The 20,848-nt window shown below is 45.2% G+C and overlaps 1 protein-coding gene across 3 annotated transcripts in view; it reads right to left on the reverse strand.

Moving 5' to 3' along the window:
* WDR26 (WD repeat domain 26) overlaps window positions 1-1,599 on the reverse strand; it is a 31,357-nt gene extending 29,758 nt beyond the window's left edge. For 2 of the 3 annotated variants that reach the window (XM_040611391.1, XM_040611390.1), the window contains exon 1: window positions 778-1,243. In XM_040611391.1, the coding sequence (XP_040467325.1) occupies window positions 778-1,136 (359 nt within the window). In that variant the 5' untranslated portion in view covers window positions 1,137-1,243. Of the gene's footprint in view, window positions 1-777 lie in introns of all 3 variants that reach the window. The other variant, XM_040611392.1, reaches the window with a different exon arrangement.
* Window positions 1,600-20,848: the final 19,249 nt, after the last annotated feature.

Raw genomic sequence — 20,848 nt, forward strand, 5'->3', positions numbered from 1 at the left:
TTTCCCTATTCTGATTTTTAGGAAAGGGCCAACACGCTCCTGTCTGCTCGACAGGTGAGATTACCATGGAGAACGGGTGTTCTGCAGAGGCCTTCAGCGTGCGCGGGGAGGAGGGTTTGCGGAGCCAAACCAGAGGCCCCTTGCGCTGCAGCCCGGCCTGCGCTCACTTCCTCCGAGCTGACAAACCCTATCTTGGAGCTCAGCTGCAAAAAGCCGCCCCCCCCGCCCGGCTGCGGGCTCCATTATGTTTACCCGACAACTTCTCCCCCACTAACGCGTTGGTATTGATCTACCCTTATCGGTGTACGACTCGACTTCCATATTGCCATCGCTGGCGGAGAAGGCTCCCGGCCTGTCCCTTCCAGACACCCAGCCTGGCCGGCACAGGCTTGGAAAAACACATCGCCGGCTCCATGTTTTTTTGGCGAGCGGGCCTGCCCCACCGCTCCGCCCCGCTGCCCGGCGCCGGGCTCTCCCCGCGGGGGACAACCAGCCTGCGGCCGGACAGGTTCTGCCACAACCCCCCCATCCCCGCAGGTCCCTTCGGAGCCCCCCGCCCCGGCTGCCCACCCTCCGCGGGGACCACCGGCCTCCCGCGACCCCGCGCCGGACGCTGCCGCCCCCTCCCCGCGGCGGGGCGTGTGTGCGGGGCCCCCCCGGCCCCGGGGGGCCCCTGGGTGCGGGCGGCCCGGCCGGCGCGGGGAGGGAAGAAGCCCACCCCCGCGGCTGCGCTGACCCTCGCCCACCGCGGCCCTCCCGGCCTCGGCGGCCACTTACTTGAGGCCCAGGCCGTGGAGGTGCTGCCCGATCAGCCGGATCACGTCCTCGTCGGACTGCGAGAGCCGCTTCTTCTTCTTCAGGGCGCTGCCGCCGCCGCCGCCCCCCAGCTCCGCGGCGGCCGGGCCGGGGCCCCCGGCGGCGGGCACCCCGTTGTTGACGCTAAGGCCGCCGGGGCTGCCGCCGCCGCTGTTGGCCGAGGGCAGCAGCCCGTTGGCGTGGGCCAGCTGGTCGCCGGCGGCCGTGCCCGTCGAGGCCTCGCCATTCTGGGCGCCCAGGCAGCCTAGCTCCGGGCCCGCCGGCCCCTGCGGCGGCTGCTGCTGCTGCTGCTGGCCCCCTCCTGCCCCGTTGGCCTGCATGGCGCTGCTGACGCCGCTGCCGCTGCTGCCTCTGAGCGGGGCGGCGGCGGGGGCGAGCCCGGCGGGGAGCGAGGGGGACTGGGACGAGGTGAGGCCTGCTCTGCCCGCGGAAGCCCCGGGCTCTCCTGCTCCCTCCACCGCCGCCGCCGGGGAGGCCCGGGCTTTCTTCCGCGGGGGCGGGGAGGCTCCGCCGGTGTCCGAGTCGGAGGAGGAGGAAGCGGAGGCCAGAGTTTCCTCGCCGAGAGCGGCCGTGGTGGGAAGCCGGGGGGGCGAGGAGGGGGGAGGCGGGGGGGCGGCGGGGGTGAGGGGAGGCGGAGCGGGGCCCTGTGCCCCCCGGGGGTCCCGGAGGCAGCGCCGCCGCCCGCTCGGGGCTCCCTCTGGCGATGGCGGCCGCCGCTGCCCTGAGCCCCCGCCCGGCAGCCCCAGGCGCCCGGCCCGCTCCGCTCGCTGCCCGCTGGGTTTGTCTCCTCTGAGCCCAGCTGCAGCCTAATGGAGTCCGGGCCGGGACGTCACAGGAAATTCCTATACTGCCCCCTACACACACTTCCGCCGCCCGGGGCGGGGGGTGGGGTGCGGGCCCCGGAGGTGCCGGGGGGCGGCGGCGGGGCAGGCCCCAGGGTCGCCGCCGGGGCCCCCCGGGTGGCCGCCACTCGCCCCGCGCCGCGCCCGCCCGGCCCCCGGGCCAGGGGTCCCCCGCCGCCGCCTGTGGGGGCCGGGGGGTCCTGCCCGGGGGGTCCCGGCCCCCTGTCAGCGCCGGGGCGATTGCTGGACGGCGGGGACGTGCGAAGGTGCGGGGCGGGCAGCGCGGACGCGTGAGGCAGAGCGGGGTTCCTGTGGTTTCCTGAAGCAGTCTGGGGTTTGGGTGTTGTTTTTAAGAAAAAGGACAAATTCTTGGTGAGGTCGCGTCCTGTCGTTGCCCGGGTCGGTTACTGGAAGGTTGGGACCCGCTGCTGGCCTTGTCTTTCATAGTTGCCCTGTGTTCTGGCATGGAAGCGGGAAGAAAGCGGCGTTTTTGCTGTAGATCCTCCCAGGAATGTCGAGTGTTGGGGCATGCTTGTCAGGACGGGCTGTCGGGAGACAGTGGGCGTTCTGGAGCTCCTGGTCGGTGCCCCAAGGTCCCAAGGTGTCTCCTGCCGGCCTCGGCTGTGCCATGGGCAGCAGACTCCTGTCCTCGGCCAGGACTTGGGTCAAAAGCCATGAGATGGGTGAAATCCCGGTCTTTAAAGATAGCGTCTTGGAACAACACCTTGTGTGTTACTTGGTTTAGAGCCTAGAATTTTCATCTTTGGGATTCTCAAGCTTTTCTCCAAAACCCAAAGGGGAACAACAAAACTTTTTTTTTTCTTTCTTAATGAAACCTGAGATTAACAACATCTGATCATCTTCCCCTTGAGAAGCAGAGGTTTTAGGAACACTTGCTGTTAACCGACTTACATTACAATGGTAGGTTTGGGCAGTAGTGCTTGCTTTCAAAGGAACTTTGAAGAAATCTGACTGAGGGAAACCTTGGGCCCAAGACCGGTGGAGAAGTCTGTGGAGAGACAAAATCCATGGAAGGAATGAAACCAGAGGAGATGAGACTGCACGGAGGCCAGACCAGCTGCAGCAGATGCACCTTGGCCCTGCTTAGAGGCCTCAAGGTATCTGACTGATACCAGCCAAAGCACTCGTACACCAGAGGGAGAGGCTGGAAAGAGCTTTGTCACTCAGTGCTGCCCAGGTGTGGCTGTAGGGTTGAATTCAACATTGGTGTCATGGTGTCACCAAAACCAGGACAATTCATCTTCCAGAGAGAGGATTCTGTTGATTTTGGGTTCCTTAGCTCACCAGCCATTGCTGGAGAACACAGTGCTTGTGCTTAGCCACTTCCCCACTGCCATATCTCCTCTCGTCTCCGTTGCCGTCTTTTCAGCATTCTTGATTTCTTCTTCCGCAGTCCTCCCCCTTCCCAGGTGCCATCGCTGAATCTGTAATTCAAAGGTTTGGGTAAAGATGACAGGAACAGTACAAAGAGCAGCACAGACCCTGCAAAGGCACCTGAAAGTGAACTCTGAAGACCAAGACTGTGTTTTCAGGAAGGTAAAGTTGCCCGTCATTCTTTCCTGCCCTGTGCCTCAGTGTCCAGGGCGGGGGTAAAAACCCCTTCCCACCATACCAGTTTGTGCCACTGTCCCTCCAGATTCTTGCCCTGCCGTGCTGCTCTCACACCTCCTGGAGAGCTGGGCCTTGCCTAGTCAGTCACTGCCTTTGTCACCTGCATGTAGTGTAGCCTGCTGCTCCTGTCCAGCTGGTACTCCACCAGCTCCTGTCTTGATAACTCTTTGAAGAGCATATCTGCAATGAAAGAAACCCAGAATCCCTTTTCCTATAGCTGGATGGTATCATATGGGCTAGTGGCTCCATATACCCATCTGTGGCAGAAAAGGGTCTTACAGGATTGCAGTTTCCCCTGTTAATTTTAGTTAAATACTCTCGGGGAGTAAGAGTAGTTTGGAGCTGAAAAGGACCTAAAAGATAACCTTGAAGAAGTACCTATTGCTGCATAAATTGCAGTGAAAGTTCTTGCCCCCCTTTCCTTCCTTGGGGGAGGAAATATCCCAGCAGAAACACAAAGAACTGGAGGAAGAAGTTCATCACTGCTGGGATGGCGCAGGCCCCGGCTCCTGTGCCAGAGCGAACTGGGATGAGACATCTTAAAGTTTCTCAGGATCCCAGCTGACACGAAGGTGTGGAAGGGGAATGATTCAGAGTCCCAGGTGTAAAGAGTATGCCTCAGCCTGACCTTAGCCCACATGTAGAAAGTTCCTGGAGCAGTTCCTGCACCTTTCCTGTTTTGTCTCTTATGGCTTTCCTAGTCATAGGGAAGGTTTTTCCTTTAACTAGTTACCAGGAGGGGGGCTTGAGAGCCAGCTCTGTGGCTAGCAGACCTTCCTCCCTATGCTGCAGCAAGCAATTCAAACAGCTTCCCATTGTATAGACCAGGGGTCCTCAAACTTTTTAACCAGGGGGCCGGCGCGCAGATGAAGTGGCAGGCAGTCATCTGCGGCTGCTTGGTTTCCCCCCCCAACCCCCGGCGTGTGTGTGTGTGTGATTCTGTAAATACTGGGGGCCAGATTGAGGACCCTGGGGGGCCGTATCCAGCCCGCAGGCCGTAGTTTGAGGACCCCTGGTATAGACTCATATCGTTAATAGAAAAACATTGCAGAAATACTTCTTAGTTATTGTGAAAGTTTAGAAGACCAAAGAGACCAATCGCACCATACCAAAACCAACCGATGAAATGACCAAGTGTAGAATATGTTGTACAAGTGGTATCTTTATATGTAAGAAAACTGTCTTGGGACATTTAAGACTAAATACAAATGCTTGAGAAGCAAGAAATCCATCCCTTTTCTAGGTCTGCAAAGTTAAAAAAAACCACCCTTGAATTTGTCATTTATGGGCTGACTAGAACTGATAAAACTGGCTATTTTCTTTCTCTCTCTCTCCCTCTCTCTCTCTTTTTTTTTTTTTTTTTAATTTTACTGTAGAGAAGAATGGGGCAGAAAGTCCAATCTGAATAACAGGAAGGAACTCATTCATTAATGGGCTGGGTTTTTTGATAATAACCATATGAGGCTGCCTCTGCAGAGCTGAAATATTACAAAATATTAGAGAAAATCCTGCAGAGATGGATTAGCAGTTGAAGCTGCATGATGAAGGTAATGAATAGTTTGATTCCCTCCTATCAGGTGTATATATGTATACTTTTCCTTCTGCATCAAATTTGAGGTTACTGGAAACAGACCAACTAACAACAAAGAACAAAGGAAGAAATAATAATTTAGAACAATGGCATTTTCCGCAGTACCAGCTAAATAAATGCTTGAACAGGCACCTGCATATGCTTGCAACTTTCAAAAGATGAGCTACGGATGAAAAACAACCAGCTTCCTTAAACAGCATTTCTAGAAAGTATTCATCAGCTAGAGGATTTGTAAGCAAATTACACTACTTCATGCAGAGGATGGTTGGTATTTTAGTAAAGGAATGGCATATGGAAAGCCAAAGCTGGGCTGGAGTTGCAACTGGAAGAGAATATGAAGGGCAACCAAAAAGGGCTTCTACAGGTACATAGGTAGCAAAAGGAAGACAAGGGAAAGCGTGGGTGGTTGACCTGGTGATAAAGATCAAGGAAAAGGCTGAGATGCTCAAGGTCTCCTTCACCTTGGCCTTTACCGGAAAAAAAACCTTCCACATCTCCCAAGCTTTGATGGCTATTAGCAGAGTTTGGGGTAGGAGAAAAAGACTACCTACAGTAGACTAGGATCAGGTTGAAGTCCACTGAATCAAGCTGGCCATATACAAGTCCGGTGGGCCAGGTGGTGTGCATTTGAGTGTTGAGGGGGCTGGCCAGTGTTAGAGTGTGCTCACTCCTTACGGCATTTGAAAGGCTGTGGCATTTAGAAGACTGTCGATGACTGAAAAAAAGGCAAATGTTAAGCCTTTAAGTTCAGTTATGCCTGACCCAGCATCACTGACTTCAGGCTTGGTGAGCAAGAGCAAAGCAGAGTATGCCATTTGTAGCTGGTTTGTGTGGCAAGGGTTTGGTAGCAGGGGGGCTACACAGGTGGCTTCTGTGAGAGGATGCTAGAAGCTTCCCCCACATCCAACAGAGCCAGTGCTAGCCAGCTCTGAGATGGACCCACCACTGGCCAAGGCCGAGCTAATCACCGATGGTGATAGCACCTCTGCGATAACATATTTAAGAAAGGTGAAAAAAAATCTGGCAAAACAACTGCAGCTGCAGAGAGGAGTGATAATGTGAGAGCAACAACCCTGCAGACCCCAAGGTCAGTGCAGGAGGGGGAGGAGGTGCTCCAGGTGCCGGAGCAGAGATTCCCCGGCAGCCTGTGGTGAAGCCCACAGTGAGGCAGGCTATGCCCTCAGCCCGTGGAGGTTAGTGGTGGAGCAGATCCCCACCTGCAGCCCATGGAGGACCCCACGCTGGAGCAGGTGGGTGCCCAAAGGAGGCTGTGACCCGTGGGCAGCCCATGCTGGAGCAGGCTCCTGGCAGGACCTGTGGCCTCGTGGGAGACCCACGCTGGAGCTGTGCATTCCTGAAGGACTGTACACCATGGAAGAGCTCCATGCTGGAGCAGTGTGTGAAGAACTGCAGCCTTTGGGAAGGACCCACACTGGAGAAGTTCATGGAGAACTGCCTCCCATGGGAGGGACCCCACACCGGAGCAGGGGTGTGAGAAGGAGGGAGCGGCACAAACATGTGAGGAACTGACTGTAACCCCCATTCCCTGTCCCCCTGCGCTGCTCGGGGGGAGGATGTAGAGAAATCAGGAATTAAGTTAAACCTGGGAAGAAGGGAGGGATGGGGGGAAGGTGGTTTTTCCTAATTTGAGTGGTAATAAATTAAGCTAATTTTCCCCAAGTTTACTCTGTTTTGCCCATGACAGTGATTGATGAGTGATCTCCCTGTCCTTATCTTGACTCACGAGCCTTTTGTTGCATTTTCTCTCTCCTGTCTGGTTGAGGAGATAGATATCAACCTGTCTGGTTGATAGAGTGGCTTTGATGGGCACCTGGCACTCAGCCAGGGTCAAACCACCGCACCATTTAACCTTGACTTTATTAGGGCTTTTGGTAGAGTCTTCCTCAGTAACCTTAAAACTGGGGAATTGTGGACAGGGTGGGCAGACTAGGTGTGTGAAAAACTGCCTGTACCACCAGGCTGGAAGGGCAATGCCTCACTGGTTTGAAGTCTGGCTGATGCCCAGTTAAGGGGGAGCAGGGATCGATACTGGAGCAAGTCCTGTTTGATATGTTCATCCGTGACTCAGGAGGTGGGACAGAATACACCCTCAGCAAGTTTTCAGCTGATCTCCACGTCAGACTGGGGACATCAGTTGACATACTGGAGGCCACACCTGCCATTCAGAGTAGCCTTGGCAAGCTGCAGGAATGGGTCAATGACAACCTCGTGATGGTCAACAGAAACAAGTGCAAAGTCCTGAACACGGGACAAGCTATCCTCATACAATGCTACAGGCTGAGAGCCAACTGGCTTGGGAGTAGTCCAGGAGAAAAGGGCCTGGCTGTCCTGGTGAACGAAAGAAGTTCATCATGGGAATTCAACACCTACACGGCTGCATTATTGATATACCTAGCAGGTATGTGCTCTTGTGCAGCATTGGATATCCACGGTCCAGTTTTGGGTCCTCCAGCATCAGCCAGTTCAGCAGAGGCTGCTACAGTGGTAGGGGCTGGAGCACATGATGTACAAGAAGAAGCTGAGGAAGTGGGTTTGGCTACACCAGGATCAAATTAAAGCATTCACCCTCCTGGAGGGAATTATAAAGACAGCACAAGGCTTCCCTCTCAGATGTGCACCAACAGGACAAGAGACAACAGGACAAGAAGTTGCACCCAAAGAAATTCCAACTGGGTATAAGAAAACAAAAGTTCAAAGTGAGAATGGTCGAGTCCTGGAACACGTTCCAAGAGTGGCTGTGGACTTTCCGTCCATGGAGATACACCTAGACCGGTCAAGTCTTTGAGCAACCTAGTTCCCCTTTGAAGATAGCACTGTTCAAAGCAGGAGGTTGAACCAATGACCTGCAAAGGATCTCACATGACTTTGGTTTTGCTCTGATTATAAATACAATACCTAGAAGAATCCCCGTGGTATGGGGGGAACAATATTGGTGACTCAATAATTGTCATGTCTCAGAGGTTACTGATACCGTGTCCCAAAACTTTAGCAGGGACATCATGTTGCCTTGTAGATGAGCTCATGTAGCAAGGATAAGGGCATTAGTGTTATTGTTGTAACCCAACTAAATATTAGGTAATGACACTCTGTCTTCTGTCTGTCAAATTAATGTACATACACTGATGTTGACCTCCGCACTCTCCTAGGCAATCACAGCATGGCATGATAACAAAAGTAAATGTCAGAAAGTGCTGAGGATCCCATGTGGTATGGAATGTCCTGTTTAATACGGGGTGTGTCCTCTTATTATATGGTCGATACAATTTCTCATAGGAAGAGCATACATGGCACAGCTTTCCCTGCATTTGTGTTGCCATAGTTGTCTTTCTGGATGTGCAGGACACCGTGTATTGGGAGCAGTCAGACCTCTCTGCATGGGCAGATAAAACATGCATGTACAAGAGGTCTGATTCCAGACCGGTACTTACTGTGCAACTGCTCCGAGCATGTACAGCAAGACAATATTGCATGTACTGTAATCTGTCATCACACTTGCTTTGCATGCATGATTTATCTGTCTGGGACTATCCTAGATATCAGCCTGCAAAATCTGGCTATGCATACTGTGGTATATCGGTCCTTTTCAGATATTTTAAGAAGTTACATGTAGCCAGGATTTGGAAAGATGATAGGCCACCATGTCAGTGCTTCAAAGAGATGTTTCCGCACTTGCAACAGACTGAATAACAGCATGCCTGTACGTTTTTTTTTCCTCCTCACATCTTGGTAGGCATAAATATTCACTCTAATACTTGCTAAACCTCCTTCTGACCATTGTGTGCAGCAGGAGCTGGCAGGTATTCCACAGACAAGCCTAGCACTGATTTTGTCCCGTGGGGCTTTCCAAGCCCCTCGTTTATAGTGTCTCCTGTAGTTTGTGTTCCTTAATATTAGTGTGTCGATTTCTTAGATGGGTTATCACTGTTTTTATGTGAGATTAGATTTATCCTTCAATTGTTGCAGTTATTTTACTTTTCCTGCTGGACCACTCCCCTACCTTTTAGTTCTTGCTGGCTCTCAAGGCAATTGTTATTTCAAGCTTGTTAATTGTGTCTGCCAACTCCCACATAGCTCCTAGAACCTAACCCTGCGTGGGGTAACACACCACTTTCTATTGCATATCCATTGAATTAGGACCTGCCTCTCCCAGGATGACAGGTACACTAGTTCTTTCTCTCTGTTTTTTCTGGTTTCTCTAGAGAGTTATATTGCAATGAGCTCTTACACCTGGAAGTAAACACTCAAGACTGGGCATGTAGATTGTAGTATCCCATATCCACTCTGGAATGGGCAGAGAGGGGAAATTATTACATAATCACCAGCAGATTACATCTTAAAGTTAAGCTTGTGAATAGCTCCTTGGAGCCCTGGGATTACTTAGTAATTTTTTTCCCCTTCTTAATCAGGAATATATGTTTTTTCCTAAGTCCATGTTTAAAAAAAAGCAAGTGTACTGCCAGAACTGCTTACTTTGGACAAAAGCTTAAACGTTACTGTCACAAGAATGTCATTGCACTAGTATTTAAGTGCCCCTTATTTTATGGGAAATCATTAGTTTTTGTTGCAACTGTATCTTTGCTTGAAATATGACTTTCTGTACGAGCTTCTCCATCCTTGTTGGTGCACAGTATTTACATCAGAAATAAAGAGCCACAAAATTAGAGAAAAGATTCCTTCATGTGGCTCCGTACCTCTACATAGCAAAAAGTCTTCACTACTTCATCTAGTTTGTAACTGTTTTTCTAGTACATCAGCTCTGGCACTTGCTCTCATACTTAAGACCTTATAAAGTTTCAAATAGCTACTGTAGTAAAGAACCCAAGACACCACCAATAACCCAGCACAGAAGTAATTATTTTGCATGCTTTTTTTAAAGAGTGGCCTGAGATACAGGAGGGACAAACAGAGTTATGGCACAACAGCATAGCGCAGTATTGAAGGCTGATTGCTCAAGCTCTCAGGACACTCAGGCAAGACAGAAGTTCCTTCTGTAGCTAACGGCAAGTGGTAAGATGTCAAACCCATGTGATCTGATGACCTTTAAACGTTACATTATGATTTCCCGAAAAGTTTATTCAGATCCTTTTCCAAAGGCTCCTAGTATCTTACAGTTTAATTTTTTTTTGGTCTTTGACTATTATATTTGGGTCTTCCGTATTAAACCAAACTAATTTCTTGAACAGAAAGTATAACATTCCCCACATTTTCTGAAATACTTGGGTTTTTTGAAGGGGGTACAATCTGTGGAATATAGGCATAGATAGTTTTTACTGATACTTGTCTGCGGCAACTAATACACTTTATTTGAATCTTTGCCTCACAAATAATATAGTAATTTCAAATACATGTGGATTAAACCTTTATGCTTTTGTGGCTTCTCTCTTAAAGGAGAGTGCCAAGAGGGTTTCTGAAGCATGTTGTGGTAGGTAGGCTTTACTGACATTGATTTGGCTGCATTACTCATTACCAGATTGACTAATGGGAAGGACACCCTATATATTGTCATTCCTATTTTTATCCATCAGCACAAGATGATACAACATGCTCAGTTACGTCTGTAGAATTTTCTAATTAATTCTTAGTTTTCTATAAATACTAACGCATTTGTTGTAAGCACCTCCTAGTTAATAGCACTTCTTCAGAAGGCCACATCTGAGAGAGGAGTGTGTCCTGCTGCATACACTCAGAGCTGGGAGGCACAGTGGGAAGTAGTTCCAGCTGGAAGGAGGAAAGGGAAGTTTTGTAAAATTAGGATCAAAGGCTTGGGGTTTTAAATATTTCAGTGCACATGTAGACATACTTCCGCAGGTAGTACTATTTGCTGCATTTTCACAGTTGGAAGCTGATATTATGAATTATAACAAATCTGTCACCTCGAAGTAGCTAACTATATTGCATGCCGTGGCCACTCAAAATGTCAGAGTGTGTGGATAACTGGCTAGCTGAAAAGGGTCACATAGACATAGTCCAGCTGGCTGGACAAAAATGCACATCGCTCTCAGCTTATCTGAAGTAAAGCAAAAATATAACAGGAAGATTGCGGTGGGAAAAGAATGTTGCAGGTGGGAACAGATAACTACAGAAGAGAAACTAGGGGCAGGCTTGATATTTAGGCAACTAACCAATAATGAGCTTAACTTTTGTAATATGTATGAGCTAATTATAACAAGGCAAAAAAGATGACTGTAAGGGACAATAAACGAAGTCTGCTGATCACTCATATTGAGTGACTGTATCTTCCCTCCGTCGTGACAAAAGTGCACCCTGAAATGAGCTCAGGATTTCTCTCCTAAAAACAAAGGGTGCTGTCCCTGAAGCTAAAAGAATCCCCATGTGTTGTTAGAAGTCTACTGCCAAAGACATGTAGTTCCAAAGACAGCTGAACAGAACAAATTTCATTTTGCCAGGAGCATTGACACAAATGCAAAGTAGGTAGCTTGATAAATCTGCTCTGCTGTTACTCTTGTAACAATGGTATTAGCAGGAAAACCTCGATGGAACTTCATTTTTAAAAAACATGGTTCATGATATTCACCCAGCCTGACTTTATACATCTCTAAGTTAAGCATTTAGCTCAAGCTATTTCTCTAGGCTTCCTCTGGGGAGATGGAGGCACCTACGAAGGTGATTCATCCCAGATACTTTAGGATGAGATGAATCATTCCAGCATTTTTTTCCATTGACATTAGGGGGAGCCTAGCCCAGCTACATCAGGCTACATCACCAACTTGTAGGCGAGTAGAATGAAAAGAGATGAGTTCTGTCCTAAATTCTACCACTGTAATGGTAGAGTTGAAAATACAAACAGTGTCACCACGGGTGACAGATGCCAACGTGCCATCGACAGCCGCAGTAAGTTATGACAGTTAAACCCATATTACTGGGAGGCCAACCTGCGGCTCATCAATCGCGTGCAGCTCAGAAGCTGAGTTGAATCCATACTGTCACATCACTTCTTGGTGATCTGTCATCATCTGTCTTCAAGGTCATAATGGTTCCTAATACTCAGCTGTGGGAGAATACTGGCCAGGAAGGGATGCTGAGGGCAATGTTGACAGATCACCTGAAGAAGAAAGCAGGTGTTTAAGGACATCCTCAGGAAAGATCCTAGGATAACCTTCAGGGATCTCTGAGGATCTAGACCTACTACCTTGAAGCTACTCCCAGGGCTTGCCATCCTCTTGACTCTTCAGGGTATGTGCGTTGAGACTCTTGGGCCTAGCTAGGCTCCAATATATGCAGTTTGTTAGACAGTAAAGAGTAGTCATTGCTGCTCAGTTAGTTTTGTTGCTTTGAAAATATGCACATTATTAAACTATATTAAATATAGAAATATTATGATACTTGCACAAGAACAAAAAAGAAGATGAAAGCTTAATAACTTTTACTGATTAAATGCAGTAAGCATTCTGAATATACAAAACTGCCAGCAGTTTCTTATTATTCCCACCATCTCTTTTCCTTTGTAAGAACAAGAAAAATCAGCTTTCTCAACAAAACTTTGTAATATGCCCTTTTGTTCACTAAACCCATTGAATTTTCATATTAGTTCTTAAATTTTGTAAGGTCACTTACACTGTAACATATATAACATATATTTGCAACATTTTCTTTGGCAATATTTTGGTAGTATTATTTCAACATTGAGAAGAGACTTAGGATCATCTACTTCATTGTTATAAAAGCTTGACCATGCAGATACCTTAAAATGTCTGGTACCAACACATTATGACTTTGTTGCAGTTCTATGAGATATTTGATGCTAAAACATCCTTAAGCTGTCTTCTACACAGAACTAATATATTACCGTACAACTTGGTTTTATCATTCATTAAATATTAATATTTTTGATCATTTTTTTTAACAAAATATATACCTACTTTTATGTGAAAATAAGATTATGCTACTTTACATATATTCTGTAGTTTGTCATAGGAATAACAATTTTAGCTATGTCTTTCAACACCTTTAATGTTTTTTATAATTTTACCTACTAACCTGTATACCTATAAACAATCATTTAAATTATAAATAATTTAATGTATGTAAAAACCGCAATGGATAATTAATCTGAATCTTTTCAGCTACAGCTATTCTGAAAACAATAAGTTGAGGCAGATTCAGATTGTCAACAGAACTGCTTCCATGATTCTGCTTTTGAAACAAGTCTTTTTGAATAATACTGCAATGTTATTGCACTATCAGGTATGTTCCAAACATAATTAAAATAATTCATTTTTTAATGAAGCCTTCTAGAAGGCTCAACCTGCTGAATTTTATGTTGGGATTTTGTAATCCTTAGGGAACAGTGCTGCTCCATGTTTCAAAAGGGAGCATTTGCAGGGGCAAGGCAATATAAAGCCTCTGAAATGGGGAAGTTTTGCTGCTTGGATACACATAATCAAAATAAGATGTAGAAATCCTGTCTTCAGTGGTATTCAACCCGTGCTGATTTATGCTTTTCTTTTCTTAATCAGTGGACATATATCAGTCTTCTCATTTCTAAAAAAATTTTCATCAAAGGTTGTCACATTGAACTATAATTTTATTTGTCATTACATTGGATTTCTCTTTGTTCAGATCAGGCTGTAAATTTTTCTTTCCGTTTTTTTAGAGGTTTGCATAGGCAGGAAAGAGTATCGTATTGTTCTGAGTGACATTGACATGCAAATAAATAACACTGAAACTTGGAAGAGTGTTAATTAGAAATTATTATAACCTGACGGACCTGACTTGGCATTATGGTATCTTGACAAACTGGCTTTTTATTCTTACGCGTGTCTGATTTGTGTTTGTAGTGGGAAGCTAATGATTTCATGGAATTGTTTGGCTTAATCATGTTTTCTTTACACTGCAGAAGTTTTATGTGAGGAAGAATAAGTAATACCAGAGTGAGGTTCACGGGGTATGACCCGTAGTAATTACCCCAGATAATATTTGGTATAGATTTCTATTTTATTAAGTTCAGGTAGATGATGTATTGGGTTTGTTATTTGTTTACTTAAATGAGATGTATGTTGGTTTAAGACTGGCTTCTACCTGCGTAATTCTACTGGCTTCAGTGCAGGTTTTTTTTGTAATTCTTATTGGTGTGAGGTCACAGTAGGGTCCACTGAAACAAATTAGCATTTATTGAATGATGTAATTCATCAACAACAACATATGAGACTAGTTGTTGTAACTTCTGATCACAGTGCCACCATTGCAGCTCTGCAGAAGAGCAATTTAGGTGGCTGTGAAAAGAAGGGCCACTGTGTCTAGCTGGACTGGAATGTCACTGAAAGAGATCCCTCAGTTAAAAGAGAAGCAGATCTTATCTTTACATCCATATGTTCTACATAGACATCAAAAGGCTATTTCTTAAAGTCTTTGAAGTGAGATGGGTCTAACATTTGGCCTACTCCTCATTCCAGATGCCACAAGGACACTGGGCTGTGGGCTGGGGCTATGGAAGCCACAGCTCTCCCTCCTTAGCCTGCCTTGCCAGCTGCTGGCCGCGCTAATTAGCTGGGGTGGAGCGCCCTGATGACACACCTATACAGCATCTTGTTTTGGAGTTAGCTGGCAGGAGTGCTGCGCTGAGCTGTGCAGTCATATCCTACATTTAGCCATTGGTTTATATGAGTAATACGTCAGGTAGCTAAACCAGAGTTATTCAGAATGTGTAGCACAGATGATGCAAATACCAAACAAACACTGTAGGACCCTGCGCCGTGGCCGGGGCTGTGTTCAGTAATTGTTGTTATGGTGTGGTGTGTGGGGTTGTGAGCAGCACAGGAGCATTCTCGATATGATATATCATACTGTCCTTTTTGCACCTCCTCTTCTTCATAATTTTTTATAATATTTCAGGAAGAATTCCTGGAGGTTATTTTTTCTTTTTCCCTAGAAAGGGATGTGGTAGTAGCCACAATTCAACATTACGTTACATTGCATTACTTACAGTACCTAAACACGATATTTTTAACATCCGTGTACTAGTAATCCTTAGAGGCCCAGGCAAAGTGAACCCTATTTGTGTGGATATTTAGTACAAGCATAAAATGAACCTGTGTCTAAGCTTACAGTTTAGAAAGAGGAGACAAAATGGGAAGGTAACATAAACAGAACAGTCTGAATAGGGGGTGTTCCACTGTAGGTTTTTTGTTCATGTTGGCATCAGCCTTTCAAACTATTGGAAGGGAAGTTACCATTGAGATGTAACTTGTGATGGGAAGGGGAAAGGGAAGAAAAATGGTGGCACAGTAGTGTGAAGGGAAAGGGCAGAAAGAATAAATCTGAATCAGAGAAGCTTTTGGTAACTGACTTCATAGAAAAAATACAATACCAAGGGGAGAAAAAGTTCATGGTCAAGTCACATGAGGAGTCCGTCCAAAATTTCCAAATAGGTTGCTGATGCTTGCTGGCAGCTTTTAACTTCAGCTGGAAGAAAAGAGCCTCTTTTCTCCACAAACCAGAATTAATCTGTAACGCTTTTCTCTTCCAACTCAAGTGACTTGTGTTAAGGGAGCAGCTTTCAGACAAGGACCCTGGACTGAATCCTGTTTGGGTAGAGTGGAAGATTTCCAGCTGTATTTTAAAGCACCATTCACCTCTTGTGTCTGAACTGTTAATTTGCAGTGGGGTCACTCCCAACTTACACTACTGCTAGGACATTAATGGTCTAAATAACTGCACCTGCTATGTTAATGAAAGTATGCGTAATAGCCCCAGTAATTTAGAAAATTAGGTATTGTGTTGGGGTGGGGAGGAGGAGAGAAGGGTATAAGGGGTAAGAACTTGGTCAAAAGAAATATAGATTTCAGATCACTTGCTGTATTGTTGCCACAGTGTTATCAGTGCTACTTGTATAATGCTTTCAGTATTTTACTGGCTGTATTCAGCTTTGCAGTTGAATGTGTTGAAGAGTGGGAGGGCTTTTTGAGTAAGGAGAGAGGGAACTGGAATAACGTTAATAAAAGAAAAAACAACCCCCAATACTTTCTATTTATTTGCTGGCAGTGTTTTAAGATTGTGAGGTTCATTTAAGACCGATCCCTAGTAGAAGATAGGCCATTAAACATCCTTGAATCATAAAATCACAGGAAAACAAGACTGGAAAGGACTTTGAGCAATCCATTCCTTGCTGTGGTCTGTGAACATGTATACCAGTATGATTCCTAATAAATGTTTGTCTAACCTGTTTTTGAAATCCTTCACAGCCTCCCCAAGCAATCTATTCAAGTCCTTAACTATGCCTACTGTTAAAAAGCCATTTCTAATGTCTAATCTAAACCTCCCACCTGCAGTTCACACCCATTACTTCTTATCGTGCCATGCTGGGCATGAAGAACAGCTTAATTCTCTTCTTTGTATCCATCTTTTATGTGTTAGATAATGCTTACATTCTTCTGAGTGTGCCTTTTGCATACATCTGGACTTGGACGAAAATAGGTTAAAGGCAAAAATGGGGAAAAAATACATTTCTGGCTGACAGTCATTTCAGTCATTCAGTCAGCAAGTGTCTGAAATGGAGGAGCTGGAAAACCCTGGGCAGGGCAGGGTGATTTGCTTAAGGCAAACTGGGGCCCTAAACATAGTGCACGAGAGAGAGGCTGGTGCCTGCCATGTGTTGCACATCTCTATGACAGTGCCTGTTTGGCATTTCTGTCTCACCTGCCCATGTCTCAGCCTGTATCTCTCACCCATCACCTGAACTGTGGCCAAGAACTGTAGGTGCTTCTGTCAAGCCTGATTTTCAGGGATTAAGTTAGTTCTCTGCTTCCATTTTTAGCTCTCTCCGTTTCTGAAGTCAGAGGTGGGTAAGCAAAAGTAGGGAGTGAGAAAACTTGAAATGTGGCAGCAGCTACAAGTTGCCCAGTTGGTAAGGACGGTCAGAATTAGGGTCACACTCCCTCATTTAGCCCTCAAATGTCAAACTCCAATATATGCCAGGAAATACCTTCCTCCTTCCTTCTTCACATCTTACAGGTCCTGACAAAGATCTCCAAAACTCTATTGTCCAGAATGATCCCAAACATGAGTCCCTGACTGACCTCATCACCTGCTCCAGACCAGTATCCCTCAGTACTCGTACTACAGAGGCTTCCCAAGCATCCTGCAGACATTGCGGTGGCCTCAGGCACCTAGAAGCACCAGCCTGCAGGTTGTGACACATTTTGGCTTTCCACTGTGTCCTCTCCCAAACAGCCTACAGCCATGCCAGCCCTTCCTGATGGTATTTGTTCAGAGTGTATGGAGTCTAAATTGAGGGTTTATGGTTACAAGTTTTAAATTATATAGTATGGTGGCCTGTACAATTGCAAATTATTTACTTGGTGCTGCCTACACTTCAGATGCATGGAGCAGCTCTCCAGTACTCCAGGTATAGGGTATACACGTGGGTGGGTGGGTGAAACTAGCCAAGCAGATACACTGCTCATCTTGTGGGGTTAACATGGGCTTGTCCCTTCGGAGCTGACAACTGCACAAAGCCATGAAGCAGTAAACATGATTTAAAGCTGTTGTTTGCAAACTTGATTAGGCACTGATTATACTGGGGTCACATTTTCTCTTCTGTGATGAAGGCCACAAACTTATTTTTAAATTAAAACCCATGAAAACTCATGTTATTTTGCTAGTTGAGTGATTCTGAGAGCTAGGACCAGAAGCATAGGGCTGCAGTGCTATGTATACTGCCAAAATGTTTAGACTCTCTTTGAGTGAATGGGTTTCTTAAAAAATGGAGAGGAAATAATTGATTCTCTTGCTGCTTAAGTTTTGAAAGAGAATGCCCATGGAAATTATTCCTCAAGTCCATGAAGTCTAGAATTGCCTCATTCTACTCTAGCAGTGAAAATACCTCACAAACGGGCAGTGTGACAGAATCTTACCTGTAGACTAAATATGAAAGACAATTCTCCATTTTGCTACAGTTTCTAAAAGACCACAGTTTGTCTTAACTGTGACTGATTTTTATTTTTATTGAGGAAACTGTTTCCTCATCTTGGAATGGGTGTGGCTATTAATATTACGGGTATAGGAACTGGCATTATCTCTGTCGATATGAATCTATTTTGAAACAAACCTGGAAAATTCCTCCAAGCATAGAGTTTACTGTTGATAACTGTGACACCCAGTGGTCATTTAAAGAACCATAAAAATGTGGTATAGAATGATTGCAGTGAACCTAAAGGCTACACAAAATTACACAATAAATACGTGCTTTTAAGAGTAGTACTCTTTTCCTTGGTAATGTTTACAGATGGCAAAATTAAGCTATTTTAGGAGTTGTAAGACTTTAATCCATTTAGTTTATGGTTTACCATATTTAACAAATATCTCTATATGTCTGTATTTACTTGTACAATGCATTTTAATATCTTGTGAGACTGAGGTTACAACTCCGATAAAACACACTGGATGACTGACAAAAAAGTTGCTTAATCACTATGAAGTATGAAATGGCTTTTAATTCTTGTTGGCAAGAAGCTGGCTCAGAAGAAGTCTGGGAGATAAAGGGACCTTGTTTCCCCTCCTTTGTTTGCCACTGACTCATTGTGTGGCTTACAGCAAACTGCTTGTGTGCATGGCTGATAAGTACTTCAGTCAGTATGTTCATAAAGGTGCAAGGTGTAATTAGTATTAGTCTAGGCGGCATTCACCTGCAACCATTTATGCCATAGTCAAGAATGATTAAATTATATGCTGTATTTAATGTGTCATATTTATATTCTGGAGCATAATATTACTTTATGAACTGTGTTCTATTGCAGAGCACCAGATAGAGATTTAGTCCCATATACCTGGTAAATTAAATTCTATTGCTTATGGATCACTGACCATAAAATATTTAATCTTGGTGGCATGTTTTAAAGAAAGGAATGCCATCAAAAATCATAATACCTAATTGCAGCAGGCCAAGCAGCACATGCCCGTTATATTTATTGTTATATCTATTGTTTAGGAATGTCTCATGGAACTACCCAAGCATTTTCTGACAGGTAAGATTAAGAGTTACACAGCAAAAGGAGCAACGTCAGAAGGCATCCACTTACAGATCTGGAGATTAGACAGAGCTGCAAAGTCAGTTATTGCCTAAGGCCCTCCTCTTGGCTGCATTAGCTGCAGCTATACTGTGTGCCTCAGGAGAGCTTTTCAGCTCCCTGAGCACATGCGCCCAGTGTACATCTAGAATTGGGATGACATCTGAATTCCCACCACTTATTCATTTCTACCCTACCTAGTTTCCACTCAGGGAAACTGTGGCCAGAAAGGGAGCAATGAGACTTTCTGGCAAGTCCACTCCTATTAGGGTGAGGAGAGAACCAAGACAGACAGACAGGCAGGCAAGCCGAAAGGCTGTGTTACAGCATTACTTTCCAAGAACATCAATATTAAATTTTTCACACTTCTTTTTTTTTATGACCATCAAAGTTTCATATTTAACAGGATCACATGTAATAATTGTCATAACCAAAATCCTTAAATGCTGAATTCAAGATAAAAACTACCTTAAAACAACTGCACAGGTTGGAGCTAAATTGGTTTATAATGAAAAATATAGAGTTTTTATATGTCATTACTTGGATTCCTGTAACATTCAGTAGTCCGGGTTCTACACCCTGCTGTCCAGATCTTTATAAGGACACAAAGAAAAGGTTAGTTTCTACTCTCAAAACTTACAGTCCAAAGATACCTCGGGTAACAATAGATGGAAACAGAAGAGCGCACCCAAAGCAGATGAAGTAACGCTTCATAAGACACATTGTTTACTATGTAGACTAACAGATTGTCACCTGGTGTTCTTAACTGCAGGATGAGGAGTGTTTTTGTCATCCAGCTTCTGATAAGAACAAAAGTATGTGATACAATGTTGTTCTAATGTAAGAATGTATACTGGTGCTTACTGATATACTAATATATTTTTACACTTGGTACAGTTCTAGTTTAGTCTGTGGAAGGAGACTGTAAATGGATCTTTTGGTCTTTAAACTATAAATTTTAAACTATACTTTAAACTGAAATATGGATATTTGCTACATAAATTTGTTTTTGTTTAGTGTCCCTCCACTGTTTATTCTGTGTTTGAATGCCTTGAATTTTGGCCTGGGTCATAGATGCTTACTCTTGCATATTTTTCTTTAATATTACATGTAGCTTATTTCAATCCTCCCACTAGGTTTCTTTGTTGTTGCTTTTTAGCCTTAAAAAGTTGGACTGTAGTCCTCACAGACTGGACAAGTCATGTTAGAAACCAGTTTGTCTTCTACTTTGTTTATAGCATTTTTGCTAGGCAGCATAAACAAAGCCTTAGGCAATTTGCCATCCAATTCTAGACAGGATGTCTAACAAGCCTAGTAAGTGCAAGAACTTTTGTTTACATTGAAAACTGAGTTTGCCACCCAGTTCTGTATTCTGTATTAGTCTAAAAGTGTTTTCTAATCCTGTAAGAACAAAGCTACAACTAACAATACGCAAATCTGCATGTTAAGGTAAAAGAAGATCCACATATACGCTAGCTGGAAGAAATGCGTTCCAGTACCTGAATTACAAGAAAAAGAGCATGCCGAGAGAAGAAAGAATTCTGACATGTATGTTGATATTTATCTTAGTTTATGTGTTGGGAAAAGCATGCTTGGAAGAGCATGAGTAGTGATGTATTTTATCCCTTTGTGCACACTGGGGCCTGGCATACACTGGAAAGGAATCTCCTCATATTTATTAATTGTTTTAAATGTTATTAATTGCTATGATGTAGCAGACCAGTGGCTCATGAAGTGTCTCTGATGTCTCACTGAAACCAAATGTTTCAGATACAGACATAAATATCACAAAATACACTTTTCCCAATAAAGCTACACCCTTACTGATTAGCCGGTGCCCTGAGGTCTAGTGATAATGAGACCTTCTGACTTGAACCTCCACACTCATCCTTACACCACCCTTCTGTGACAAACCAGCTCTT

The sequence above is a fragment of the Falco naumanni genome, chromosome 12, assembly GCF_017639655.2.
Source record: "Falco naumanni isolate bFalNau1 chromosome 12, bFalNau1.pat, whole genome shotgun sequence".
Taxonomy (NCBI): Eukaryota; Metazoa; Chordata; class Aves; order Falconiformes; family Falconidae; genus Falco; species Falco naumanni.